Source organism: Corylus avellana, chromosome ca7 (genome assembly GCF_901000735.1).
Source record: "Corylus avellana chromosome ca7, CavTom2PMs-1.0".
In the NCBI taxonomy this organism is placed as follows: domain Eukaryota; kingdom Viridiplantae; phylum Streptophyta; class Magnoliopsida; order Fagales; family Betulaceae; genus Corylus; species Corylus avellana.
The window spans coordinates 25,423,537-25,438,579 of NC_081547.1; the positions used below are offsets into that span (position 1 = coordinate 25,423,537).

The window sequence follows — 15,043 nt, forward strand, 5'->3', positions numbered from 1 at the left end:
TTACTGGAAGGACAAAGTTTTACTCAAAACAGGGTTGGAGGAATTTCCTTCAACCTAATTTATAAAAGTGACATGTGTCCATTTTTTTAATAACATATGAGATGCACATGAGTTTTTAATAAAATTTATTTCAACTTTGTCCCTGCTATTAAACAAACATGTGCATTTCACATGTTCAAGAGACATATCACTTTTATAGACTAGGTTAAAAGAAATTCTTTAAACCCAGTTTAAAATAAAACTTTATCATGTTTGGTTTCTTGCGTTCATGGGCCTTCTTGTTGACCCAATATAAATTTTGAAGAACCAAAATGTCCTTTAAATTGGGTTAGATAAATTCTTTTAACCCAGTTTAATAAATTGTCATGTGTCCTAATATATGAGAGACATATTTGGTATAAATATAAAATGGGAAAGCCTCCTATCCAGTCGGTCTGCAAAAGACCACTTTTGCAACCCCTAATAGGAGATTGACACATCAGCTAAAGCACAAAAAATGTACAAAACTAACCTACAACCTAAAACACTAGATTTCAATAGTTTCTTCTTTCTTCCTTCTCCTTACCCATATGCCGACAACTCTCATTTCTTCTTCCTTATCCTCCATTTCTTCTTCATTTAACAAAGAAAGAGAGAAAAAGAAAGAAAGAACCATGGCAGAAACGCTGGCCGTGGGTCATGCCAGACCCACGGCCGGCTAGACTCAGCCACCCAGGCGATTGGGTCTGCTGAAACGCTTGCCGTGACCCACGGCTGGGTCACGGCAGATGGCTTCCTTCTCCGGTGAATCCCCTTTTAGGGTGATAAAATCCTAAAGGGTTAACCTTTTCCTTTAGGATTTAGTTTTGAATCCAAAAATATGTTTTAAGGTATTATAATCAATTTTTAAAGCATTAGAATCGAGTTTTAAGGCATTAAAATTGAATTTTGAGGCTGAGTTTCATAGAAAAATGGACCGGTCTACCATGACCTAGCCATTGGGTCACGCCAGACCCACGACTAGGTGAGCCAAACCCACAGCTGGGTGACCAAGCCACTGGGTCACGCCGGCGCCGTTGGTTTTGCTGGTGTTAGGTCAGGTTGGTTTTGTTGGGCAGCGCCATTGGTTTTGCTTGCGCTGGGTCCGGTTGTTTGGGTTTGCTGTTATCTAGTGTTTTGATCTTATTTTGATAAAATGCACTTGTTGATGTGTCCCAAGGAGATTGGATACTGCAAAACACCACTTTTAAGGTCTGGCCGCATAGTAGGGGCTCTCATATAAAATTAGCCTTTGTAGTTGGCCTAAATTACTAATCGCTCTCAGCGGTATAAAAAATAATTCAGTGGTTCCCGGAGTAGGCCAAAATAATAATTTAGTCCCTGTAGTCAAATTCCATCAAAACACTTGACCGATTTCATTAGGGACAAAGTTTTCCTCCAAACAAGGTTGGAGTAATTTCTTTCAACTTAGTCTATAAAAGTGACACATGTCCCTTGAACATGTAAGATGCACATGTTTTTTTAATAACAGAGACAAAGTTGGAAGAAATTTTATAAAAAACTCATGTGCATCTCACATGTTTCATGTTCAAGGGACACATGTCACTTTTATAGATTAGGTTGAAGAAAATTTCTCCAACCCAGTTTGAAGGAAAACTTTGTCGTTGGTTGGAAAAAGCTTGGACACAATTGTTTTTGTATAATCAAGATTTTAATAATGTCTTGCATCCAATAGCGAAATCAAACCATTATCTCTACAAACACAAAACAGAAACATAACTAGATTTCAATGCATAACTTCCCACATAAAGCACTCTCTAGAGCTTCAACAAATTCAAAATATTACAAGTAACAAAACCTCATTGCACCATTAAATTATATATTATATACATTCAAAATGATTTGGTAAAACGCCTTTTACATGATTTCTCCTGTCAATGTGAGCCAAGATTGAACTGATAATTTTGAGCATCTTCATCTCATTTTCATGAGACATTTAATGGTTAATTCAATCCTCTCAAAGCAGCATTCCATGGCTGTGTGTGTATAAGTAGTACAGCAAAATAATGGTTATAAGCCTGATCTCTCATTTCTTTTGGAAGATCAACATACAAAAAAATGCTATCACACGACTAACTATCCCAGCGAGGATGAGGATGCCTATACAAAGAGTCCAATCATGAAGGTTATATCCAGCTTTCAGAAGCGAACCGCAACGAGTTATCAGCCATACACCATAATACCTGTAGGGCAAAGATGAGAAGTAGCATCATGGAAACTGCAATCTCTTAGGGAGAGAGAGAAAAAATATATATATATATATATATATATATATATATATTATCTATTTTTTTCTTTAGTTTGACTCTACCACAAGCATGTTGCATAAAGAACGGATGCAAGATCTACATCATACACATTGGAAAGTTACTTTATTCAGAGGAAGGGTGATTATGCCTTACCTTTCAGCATTTGCAATGACAAATGCTTCCAAAGCCCACTTAGAGTAGCCCAAATTAGCTAAAATCTTCATAAATTCACTATCTTTTGGCTGAGTTGCAATGAGAGTTAAAACAACTGGAAGAAGAACGGAACACTGCAAGAAACAGTACCTTTTCAGTAAGAACTAAATGATATAAAAAAGGTCAAATTGGTGAGCTATCAATTTTTCAAAATGTGCTTCTATTACTCACCAGCTGGGCTGTGCCTGGTTCGAATACGATAGCCAATGCATAGGCTATACCAGTTACACAGTACACTAGACAGCACAAGACAAAGTAATTATCTGCAAAGCTAGATCTTGGGTTTGTGAAAAAATAAAACATAGAGAGATATACTGCAGGTTTGATCACTGTATTAAAATTGTCAATTGTATCCTTTGAGAGAAAATAAGCCAAACTGCTCATTCCAGAGGCACTCTCCCTCCAGTAGTGTAATTTGTCCAGAGAAAATGATCTCAACGCCGCAATTTTGCATAGAAGAGCTGAAATCAGCAACAAGTATCCCAGTAAGGAAGTTATCTTTGAGCATATATAGGTGATATTATTTGACTTAGCCAGACTAATTCATTAATGCCACATTTGACGCAGTTATTGATTGTTGTTACAGTTTTCAGGCCATATAAAGAAGATTGCAGTTTGTTGTTTTAGGAGTACTAATAACACAAGTGTCTGTGGAGGCAAAAGTATCTACCAATATTATTGAAATTCGTGTTCATAATCACCAAAATGCAAATTCAAAAAAAGCCTTGTGGAGTGAGCAACTGAGAATTTTTTGGACTTACAAACTGCAATGATGGTATAAGTATAAGCAGCAGCACCAAAGGATTGATCGCTCACTTTAACAAGTGATCCTAAGCAAGCTCCAGCAAGTAATAAGATCAGATAATCCATTGCTAGTATTCTAGCTTCCCGTAGTCGCTGCTTACCAACCCTGAAATGCCGTGGGAACAGAGAAGATGAAAAAGATGCTCGAAGTCTATGGAACTTATCATGGTTGGGTAATTCTTAACTGTCATATCATAAGAAGCATGTGACTACGTTTTCAAGAATATTCTTAGAAAAAACATTTTGCTATGAAATATAGAAGTAAAAGCCCAAGTATTCTCCGTATTATATTGACTTAATGGATTACCAACAAACTTGAGACGCATGACTACACCTTTTACCCTCCTTCTGATTTTCCATACAGGGGAATGGAAGAAAATTTTTTGTAATTGTTTAAAAATGCTTAAGAAGGAACAATTTCATCACATTTGCTAGGTTTTTAGTGTCGGCTAATTCAATGTCAAAACTTGCTGAGTTGTAAGTTGAGGTTTAGGGTTAAAGTCAGTCTTAAAATGTGGTTCAAGACTGGGGTGAAATTTGAGGAACAAAAGTTCTTGATCACAACCTACATCGATGCTCATTTGATCAAGATAATTTTCAACATTCAATATGCAAATCATAACATTTTGATCGCAAGCATGATCGAAGGGAAACCGGGCAAGGTCATGAAGACTTTTCAAAATTGAGCTCCAGAATGCCTTGATTGCACTCATGATCATGTTAGGGAATAGGGATTATGCCCTAAAAGCCAATTTCATTATGTAAGACATTTCCGTTTTATTAATAAAGTTCAGTATTTTTTTGAAATTTATTAGAACATTGGGCATATACGTATGCATATCATTATATATATACAAGTGCTTTAAACGATTTAATCTGTGCAACACCTCGTAATTACCATTCAAATGCAAAAAGTACCGTTTAACGTAAATAAATAATTTTGCAAAAATAGAGTGTTTTTCAAGTTTAAAAACTAACTATTCATGTATTCTCACAACTTAATCAACCCTAGGTTTTGCAAGGTCCAATCTAACCACCTAAGGTCATGGTCCTAGGTTTCTAAGTTACTTACCATCTTAAAATACTTTTGAGTTTCTGAAATTTGTAACATGTGGTTTGTAAGGTGTCCTCAAAGGATGTGTAATGATTCTTCTTTCACAAACTACATGACTTCTTAGCCCTTGAGTTAGACCAGTGTTTTCGTCTTACAGCATATGGCACGCATTATTGACTTAACAATTCTGATGAAGAGCATATAAATACATAGAATTTTGGAAATGTTAACCATGTTGGAGCTTTCTGCAAATCAATTATCTGAAATTTGTGATATTTGAAGGTAGCTGCAGCTTACCTCCCAAGAAAGTATTTATATTGCTGGAGTACACCTGGAGTCCTCCGGCTTGTTAAGTCCTTGGACTTCAAAAAATTGTGTTGTATCTTATCCCGCCGCATCTCCACATTACTTTTCACACCTTGCCATATCTCTCCAGCAAAAGAATTTTCCTCCATTCCAATACCAGCGGGATTTGTTCCATTAGATGGAGTTACATCCATCGAAGACCTAGCAAGTCCAGCAGCATTCTGCTGCATATCAGGGGGTACTGAGTACCCATTATGAAGCATCCATCTGACCGGAAGTTCTGTATAACTCACTCCTGAGCTGCCTCCAGGTACCACTATACCCTCCAAAATGTCAATAAAGTGATCTGGAGGATTTACACGCTCTGGGATATTGATCCCAAGGCCAGAAAAATATTCTTCAACTTTCTTCACTGGTCCATGATAGACAGTAAGACCACCTTTTGCTAGAAGTATCAAATCATCAAACATCTTGAACAAGGCATAGCTGAAGCAGAAATTTCACCCATTAATAGATAATAGAACAAAAGTGCACCTACAATAAACCAAACTTAAAAATACACCACAGAATCTAAGATGAGCTTTGAATATAATTTTCTTAACCCAGGTTATAGCTTATGAGAATTAGACATGCCTGCTTAGCCTATACAGACTCCTTTTTGATAAGTTTTTTGTTTTTTATTTTTTATTTTGGTTAAAGTGCTCAGCCTACACAGACTCCTCATGAGCTGTAGAAAGCAATACTTTAAGTACCTCTTTGAGCTATGATGTAAAAGTAGTCCTAGACTCTAGTTCTAAAAAGTTCTAAATTGATTTCATTTTTAGTTGTCCATAAATACATCTCACTGGTGTGAATTTCAACTTTTTTTTTTTTTTTTTGGTATATAAGTAATCGAGATATTATTAAAAGCATAAGGCACCTCCATCTATACAGGAAGTATACAAGAGAAGTGACCTAACTAGTAGGAGCAAACAGGACAAAAAAATCATCATAACTAATCACTAAAGGAGAAACATAAGCAGCTATCCACCTATCAAAATATCTATCGGCTTAACATGTGAAAAAATCAGAATAACTGTCAGCACTTCGCTATATGCTCAAAGCCAAAGGTGATATTTTCTCTATTGGACAATGGAAAGAATCTAACTAAAGGGCCCCACCTTGCCCACCAAAGATGCCTTTTTGTTCTTGTATAGATAATTGAGCAAAACATTTGAAATTCGATAAATATGCAGATATGTGATTGGAGAAGTAACCTTGGTTGGTGAACCACCATGCAGATATTTACCCCTTCAAGAGCTTCACGTCGAAGTGCTCTAAGAAGTTGCAGAGATGATGCACTGTCCAAACCAGATGTGGGTTCATCTAAGATCAAAAGTGAAGGTTCCATGACCATTTCTAATCCAACATTTACTCTCTTCCGCTGGCCTCCAGAGATTCCTCGCTTTTCCACCGTTCCAACCAAGGATGTCCGCACTGTCTGAAGCCCCAAGAACTCAATAACTCTTTCAACAACTAGAACTTTATCTGCTTCTGACAAATCGGTGGATAGTCTTCAACAATCAGAAGTCCACAAAGAAAGAAAAGAAAAAATAGTAGCAGTTAATACAGGAAGATTGACAGAAAAATCATCATGCGGAACGTAGTTAAGCAGAGTGCACAAGTAGAAAAGAGCAAGACAAGCAAATACAATCTCAAAAAAATAGCATCCTACAATAGGAAACCGTATTAAAACCCTGAACTGAAGGGAAACATTTAAATGCACTTTGGATCAACTCTATTACCATGCTGTAGGATAGGAGTATGGTTATACTTCTTTGGGATTCATACCTGCTATTTCTGGTACTTTTGCTCAAATAACAAGGGATTAAGGCTATTAAGTGACTTCATATTTCAGTCTAAAATTAAAATAACAAAGAAGAAACTACTATATAAATGATGATATCGATTATACTTTGAGAAATGTTGCCAACGTATATAGTGACTTGTGATTTCAATCTCACGTGGTTATAATATGCAATGGGATGATAATTACACAGCTAAGCTTGTAACATACCAAAGTGTGTTAATTTATGCATTTTTTCTTTAAAATAAAAATTTCATCACGACAAATATGAAAACAAAAAGGTACCACTCAAGTACATAAGGAGTATACAAAAGGACCTCCTAAAACCTACAACCTAAAGTTTAAAAGATCCAAGTACTCCAAAAAGTAGGAAGCATGTAAACTGCCCAAAGCAGTCATCCAGTCAAACAGAAATCTCAGAAACAATAGCAGCATGCTATATTTGGGCTTCAGCAATGATAAAATGTGAAATACAAGAAATAAGACGGCAGCATCAGGCAACATGTTACTATCTTTTGAGTCCTCTAGGCGTGGGAAAGCAGGGCTCACATACTGTAGCGTTGAGTGCTTCGTGTCGGTTTTGGGTTAGAGGGCTTTTGGTGATTTGTGGGTTTCGGGTTGGTGTGCTAGTTGGGTTTAAGGGTTTTGTTAGGTGCTTCCTGTGTATACTGCATGTATACTTAGGTGTGCCTTACGCTTTTTTAATAAAATTTTCATTACTTATATGTATAGAACAAAACAAAACTTTTGAGTCACGCTTTTATTGTGATTCCTAAACCAAGCACCATTATTTGGCTGTGTAACACAGTGAAAAAGATTAAAACTAATTCAACTAGGTAGTAGAAACTCAAAATCTGAAAATTTGCTAACATTGAAGAAAAGCACCTGTACTGAATTAAAAATTGTAAAGCTATTGGCTTTAATTTCCCATTCAAAAGAGCTGTTCTTAAATCATGATGCATAATCACCAGCATAACTGCACCCAACTTCATGTAACACTTTAGAGGATTTAGTATGGGAAAATAAAAAAAAAGTTTATTGCCTTTTGGTCATAAACTTTTCATCCATGGCAGTTTGATGATAAACTTTGGCACCAAATCACCATCCGTCAAGTGAAGATGATAATATAAAGAGTATATGATATGCAGCATGAATCTGCAAGGAGATAAATGAGGTGTACCTGCACTTTGCACTGAACCAGAGATTCTCTTCCACTGTCAAGTTTCCATGCACAATATCATCTTGTGGCACAAAACCAATGATTTTCTTATAAGAGTGGATTGAATCATTCTTTCCATTTATAAGAATTAAACCAGTCATTTTACATCCAATTGCTTTTCCCGCTACAGCAGAAAGAAATGTTGTTTTTCCAGCCCCAGATGGACCCATGACCGCAGTAATGCGGCCAGGCTTGATTTTCCCAGTTACACACCTCAATAAATGCTTGTTTTTTGCTTTCAAGGTAAGGGTCAGATCTTTGAAAGAAATCTCAATTAGAGGCCTTTTCCTAATTTCGGTATTAGTAGCCAGTTTAACTACTCCTGAGAAGGTAAGTTTCTCATTTTCTTGCTGCTGAGCTCTCTCTTTCTCAAGTTGATTATATGCATACTTAAAAATTTGGCTATGAGTTTGTTTACCCTTTGGCACTTGTACTTGAATGCTCTTATCTCCAGTTCCAATATCAAAACCTGGATAACTATCAGGGTCAAGTTCAATTTTGTGCATCACCTGCATGAGGTCACTGGGTTCCGTTTTCTTTTCTATTGATAATGCACTTGAGGCCAGAGATGCACCAGAAGTACTTGGATGTGGCGGTGGCAATGGATCATCATCCATTTCAGATTTAACTTGATCCAAAAACTTAAGTTTTTCGGTATGTGTTGCTCCTTTTTTTCGAGAAAAAGTTTGTGATAGATGAGCTTGCAATCCACTTGCGTGCTTCTTAGCAGCGTCTTTTGCTGCGTTCCACCTCTGGCGTGCATTTGCTGTCTCCCTTGCACTTCTGGCTGCTGCTTCCCTGGATTTGGCCAGTCTCCTTTCCCTAGCGGTTAGAACTTGGTCAGAACAGTTGTAAATGATGAGTAGCAGAGTACTTAAAGCAGCCTGCATAAGTAATTGAAACTTGTTAATTTCAACTAACCTTTTTTTTTCTTTCTGTTGTCCTGATGTTAATCATGGTTTCGTAAGAGCTAACAGCATACTACTTATTGTGTAAATATGAATATAAGATAGAAAGCCAAGAGAATGAAAACTGAAATTGAGAAATATTCTTAAAGGTTTCTGGGGCGATAGCAATAAGACTACATAGTTTGTTAGAAGAAAAAAAAATTATGCTGAGCCATGGAGCCATCCAAGATCAATTAACCACTTTACAATTCAGAAGTAAAGTGCACAACTTACCAAAAGCATAATTCCATATGCTTGAATATTTTGATTTGCAGTGTTTGGATTACACGAAGTCAACTTGAAGCAGCCTGAAAGATAATTGGCAAAGTGTTAAATATACCTTGCAGCCAGCATAATAGTGAAATGGAACTCCTAAATACAGTAATTGGGAAATAATAATTAAAATTAAATGTGTAAATTCTGAAAATTCACCTACACACCACTAAGAACAATTTTTTTTTTTGTTCAGAGAAAAGATGTGTGGGTGGCGGATAATATGCAATTTCAAGATGGGATTATCCAGTGGAATGTAATTTCTACTAGACCAATTCAAGAAAGGGAGGTGGAGATGGTACTCTCTTTCTTCGAGAGGTTGTATTCTTTCTAGTTAAGACATGGAGAGGAGGATATATTAGGTTGGAGCCCTTCCAAATGGGGTAAGTTTGAAGTGAAGTCGTTCTATAAAGTGTTAAATAGTCAGGATGGTCCTTCTTTTCCATGGAAAAGTATCTGGAGAATCAAGGCACCTACGAGGGTAGTTTTTTTCTTTTGTGGACAGCAGCATTAGGGAAAATATCAATGCTTGATAATTTGAGAAAGAGGAATGTTACGGTGGTTGAGTGGTGTTGCATGTGTAAGAAGAGTGAGGAGTCCATTGACCATTTATTGCTTCACTGTGAAGTCGCGAGAAAACTATGGAGTTATATTCTTAATTTGTTTGGTGTAGAGTGGATTATGCTAAGACGGGTCAATGATTTGCTGAACAACTAGGGCGGTCAGGGTGCAATCCAGTTAAAGAAGTATGGAGCCTGGCTCTGATGTGTTTAATGTGGTGTCTTTGGCGTAAATGCTCGGTACTTTTGAAAATGTAGAGACATTGGAGACAGAGTTGCAGAAGATTGTGTTTAACACGTACATCTTTGGATAGCTGCACATCCTAGCTTGCTTGTTTCTAATGCAGATTTTTTGAATTTTTGTTCTTTTTTTTTTTCTTCATATTAAGGATTCTCTTGTATACTCCATGTGTACTAGGGTTGTCTCTTTGCGCTTTATTTATGATATGCAATTACTTATAAAAAAAAAGAACAATTTAAAAAAAATAAAAATTCTCTTGCAAGCATTCAATTATTACTATACTATCATAAGCAACTTCATAGTTTTATCAAAAAAAAAAAGAGCTTACTTTTCTCGGATGTAGAACCCATCTTGCAGTAATGTCTGCAATTTCATGAAGAAAAAAATAGCATTAGAAAGGTATTCATGGAGGCAGAAAGAAGCAATTATATTATTATACAAGATATTCAAAGGCAAAATAAAATAAAAGTTGTATATCCATACTTTCTTGTCGAAACGTGATGTAACAAATGGTACCGGGTTAAACTAGCAAAACGTTAGACAAGGTTGTTAAGTGACCAACTTTGAGGAAAAAACTTATACCCACTACTGCAAGTTAATCTGCTGGTGGTAGTTGGACAAAATGATCCAGCTGAACAGAATAACTCACTACTACTACCAACATCAGCCCAAATATTTGCTCCTCCACAAGTATGGTTTGGCATCCCTGGAGGTAGTTGGTACAGATATCTGCAGAAACATATAGAAATATGTAAGTGGTATTCTTATTGAACATTTAAGATAATGACAAATAAAAATGATATTAGGGCTAGAAGACGAACTTACGGTTCACAAACACCAGTTGTTTTGTTGAGCATAGCAAGGGGACAATAGGAACCTAGTGGGCAAGCTTCAAGGATATGATACCAAATGGAAAAAACCGGAAGAAACATTAGAGACATTTTTTAACCAAGATCAAGAACATCTTGCACTTTAAAGCAGGAAAACAGATGACATTTCAAAGTTCTTTATCCGAAGGGTAAAAATTTAAATGTAACCTTATATTAAATAACTTTTTTCTTTTTTGTCGGGGAACCTCTCCAAGGTAGGGTCCTTCGGACCCACCCTTACAGAGTAAATCCCAGTCCCGTGCACCACACCCTCAGAAATTTTCCTACACAGAACTAGTTAAATCGTTGACTTTTCACAAGGGGGTGTGGCCTCAATGGATTGTTTGCACCCATGAGGTGTTGAACTTTAGACTTTGAAGGGATAACACCTCAAGACCAAGGCCTCCACCACTTGGGCCAACCCCTTGGGGTTATATTCAATAACTTAGAATCACCAATTTATTATGGCAATTGATGTCTATAAATGAATCGGTATTTGAAGGCTTCTCAATTAGAAGCTACTGTCATTTTTAGAGAAAGAAAACATGTAAAGGATTCTCAAATACTTACGTATCATGCACGTAATACCATGAGGACAGAAGAAACCCTCACAACAAGCATGGCAGTCGAGAGTTCTTGAAGGGATGACCTTTGCATTGTTAAGGTCAACCTGCTGATCTGGGCCAACACTACAAGCCCATCCTGGCTCACAACCAGAAACCCACGAGGTTAAATTACAGTTCTTATTAGGTTTTAGGTAATTTACACTTTCAGATCCTTCAAAGAAACTATTGAAGTAAATCTTTATTTCCGCTGCTGTGCACAACCGCCGTGTAATGTCTCCTGTTGAACAATGAATACCACCACAATATGAGAAGATACAAATTATAACCAAAAAAGATTTACTAGTTGGTTGAGAATATTCAGCAAGGGGAAAAAACTGCATATGTTGTTCATATTTTTTATGGTGGATTTTTTTAGACCCTCCTTGTGCACATTGTCCTTTTGGCCTAAACATGAACTTGCCAAGGCAATGCAGGATGAGGAGCACACCGGTGCTATAGATAGCACCTTAGCAATTACTAGCTAAAAGAAATTGAGGGCAGGCAAACCAAGTCTCTTTAGTAGCATATAAAATCTGAATGAGTGTTAACCATGGCATCTTTTCTGATAAGTTAATGTTTATTAAAGATAGCGTGAACCAAAAAAATTATGTTGAACCCAATGTGCCATATAATTACTGAAATTTCACAAGAAAATGTGAAATCTAGCAAAACCCATACTATCCAAAACCCTATGACACTGTACTTTCATTTACTTCCATCTAGCCAATCAAATGAGGCATGAATAACTTGTGCCTCTGTGATCTTTTGACCACAACATCAGTAATCTTTCAGAGTTTTACATCAGTGCACTAACAATGTGAAGTTTCTGGCTGACAAATGAACACCTCAATTGGTTGCCAAAAAAACTGAGGTAAACAAAAGAAAACAAGAATCTAGAGCATACGATTGACGATCTGTGATTTCCCATCAAAATGAAAAGAGCAGCATTAACTTTTTTCTTAATAATTATTTATATTACTTATACCATTGGTCTTTTGAATGCAAGAAGCCAAGAAGTCCAAGTTGGATGAAAAGTTAAATGCTCGGTTCCAATCAGCATCCCTGAAACAATAAAGTGAGCTTTAAAATCCAATCAAGCAAAATTGAACCCTATAGTACTTGTAAACACATTTGAAAATGTTAAAAAAATCAAAATCAAGTCTTTGTTAGTTTGCCGAAATATTGCAACAGAAGAAAGGAAATTAAAAAGGTTGATACTTAAAAACTCTCATATATGAATTTCATCCAACTGCTTACTTGAGTTGACTGTTCACACCCGAATGAAATCAAAATAACAAGATTCAACATTCTACTTCCGTTTCTTTTCATGCTTTTCTGAGCAACCAAAAAAATAGGAAAGCTAAAACGAATCACTCACCAATCCTTAATGCAGAAGCTGGAGCGGTTGCTGAAATCCTGACCAATGGCAGCCGTCAGATTGGAAACCTTGCTGTAGACGACCGATGTGATAAGCCGAAGAGCCGCAGGGTTGTCGAACTGGCTATTGTAGTCATTCACATCTTGGCATCGGACCAACCCCACCAAACTCAAACCCACAGTGGCTAAAGCGAGAGTTGCCCACAACTTGAATATCTTCACCTTCTTCTTTAAGCTCATTTGGGCAATGGAAGATATGGGGATTGGGAGGCAAGTATTGAGACTATGAATCAAATATGTTGAGCATAAAAGGGTAATGGAGTCCGCACAATGTGGTTGCTCTGTCTGTCTCTCTGTGGTATCAGAGGTCAAACATGGAGAGAGAGAGAGAGAGGTGGAGGGAGTGTGGAGGGACCAACTGGGGAGAAGGAGAACACGTCCTGACGACTTGCGTAAGTTGCGTTTGCCGGCTATCAGACATGTTCGGTTTTTGTTGTCCTTTTATGGTTGGAACGAGAAAAAATCGAACATGGGAAGGAACAAGTACACATATAAAACAAATATTCTTAACCTATAAAAACATTTCTTAAGCAAAACTCAAGAGTTTAATTAAATTAAAAATACGAGAAGTGGAGAAAGTAAAGCATTTGGATGAAAACAGGTTAAAGACAATACTTTTTTCTTTTCTTTTTTTTTTTTTGAAAAAGACTTTATATTATTCATCTCATAACATAATTAAAGGAAGGTTGTGTTGTGTACTATTTTATGTCAATACCAATAATATTGTTGTTGCATATATACAATACTTAAGGGGAATTAAAATGTTGTTTGGTGTTAAATTAGAAAATGGTGAATTTAATTATTTAATTAATATTTTAATATTTTTTACGTGTAGATTTTAATATTAGTACATGCAATGCAATCTTTTTTATTTTTCTTAAGCAAATGACCTTATGGATTCAATGATAATTTTGAAAGGTGTGGGATGGAAGAAGAACTAGAGGAGGAAATATAGCGTTTTCTTTTTTTAAATTAGAGTTATCAATATTTTTCTTAATAAGTTTTTTCCATTTATGTTATAATATTTTTATTCTCCTTTATTATATTTCTTTTCCTTAAGTAATTTATATCTACTTTAAAATGTATTAATCACTGCTTATTGTTTCTCTATAAATAGATAGGGTTTGTTCTTTCCCTAAACCCTAAAAGAAATTTATTTCAAATCAGTTTGAAATGAATAACCTTCAACTTCCTTGAATAGGTAACAAGTTCAATTTTTTTTTAATATTTTTAAGAGTAATTTATTATCATTCTACTAATCTATGAACCTAAACATTAATTTTTGAAAAAATCAAAGATGTTGAATGACACTTGTCATTTATTGAAATTTGTTATAGGAAATTTTCTCTAAATTTGGAGGAAATTTGTGTCATTGTTTCATACCGTAAATATATAGGATGTAACTCATACGTATCTCTTCGCTTTCGCTTTCGCTCTTTTTTTTTTCATATTTTATATATATTTCAACAAAATTAAAGAGATAGGTAATCTTAGTATCTATTTGAGTTATCCATAATAAGAGGAAAAAGTATAGAGATGGATCCAAATACATTGAGCATTCACATCCGTTTATGCATCCTTGCATTCTATGTAAATTTTGGATAGAACCCATATAACAATCCCACACCCATCATGTATCATGCATCCTATGTAAAATTTAGATAGAACTCCAACCACCCTACACCCATCATGTATCCTTAAGCTAAAGTCAAAATGAGCTACAATATCAACCCAAATTTGGGTTGGTATTGTAGCTTCTCCATTTTTTTTAATTCTCATAACACACACATTCTTTGTCTCTTGACTATTTATCCTCTCTATCTCTCTCTTCTCTCCAGCTGCCACAAGCGACCGGCACATGCAAGGTGGCAAGCTTGGTGGTGAGCATAGTGGCGGTGGGACAACAACGAGCGGAGGCGAGCAACATAACGAGCATCAAGCGTGGTTCACAAAAGAGTGATTTAATTGAACACGAGAGAGGAGAGAGTGAAAGATTTGATAAAATAAAAATAATTATAAAATTATGTAAAATATTAGTTTAATAGAGTAAATAAAGATTTAGAGAGTGAGATGTACGACAATTTTGACATTTTTGTAGTTAAAATAGAAGAAAAAAAAAAAGGTATTCTAGCTAAGGTATATATAGATAGAAATAGCTAATCAGTTACTAATGCTCTAAGAAGAGATTTATCATGAGATTTGATCCATTACAACTGGTCCAATTTTCCATTACGGGTAGTAATCCCTAATGTGATGTTTGGTTTGCAAAATATAACATTCCTTTATTCATTCACATTTTCAGGAATGTGATGCATAAGAATATAAATTTTCAGGAATGTGAGTGCACACACATTTGAAAATTGATAAGAATTTGATAGGAT

The 15,043-nt window shown here is 35.9% G+C and overlaps 1 protein-coding gene across 1 annotated transcript; it reads right to left on the reverse strand.

Annotated features, from left to right (window-relative positions):
• Positions 1-1,826: 1,826 nt before the first annotated feature.
• Positions 1,827-13,058, reverse strand: LOC132187080 (ABC transporter G family member 24-like). The gene is made up of 14 exons (XM_059601247.1): positions 12,604-13,058; positions 12,211-12,287; positions 11,191-11,463; positions 10,577-10,640; positions 10,334-10,480; positions 10,080-10,114; positions 8,912-8,985; positions 7,692-8,614; positions 5,922-6,218; positions 4,657-5,151; positions 3,263-3,411; positions 2,673-2,962; positions 2,442-2,575; positions 1,827-2,222 (listed from the first exon to the last, which is right to left on the reverse strand). Exons 1-14 carry the CDS (start codon positions 12,840-12,842, stop codon positions 2,066-2,068), a joined length of 3,354 nt encoding a protein of 1,117 aa, XP_059457230.1. The 5' UTR covers positions 12,843-13,058; the 3' UTR covers positions 1,827-2,065.
• Positions 13,059-15,043: the final 1,985 nt, after the last annotated feature.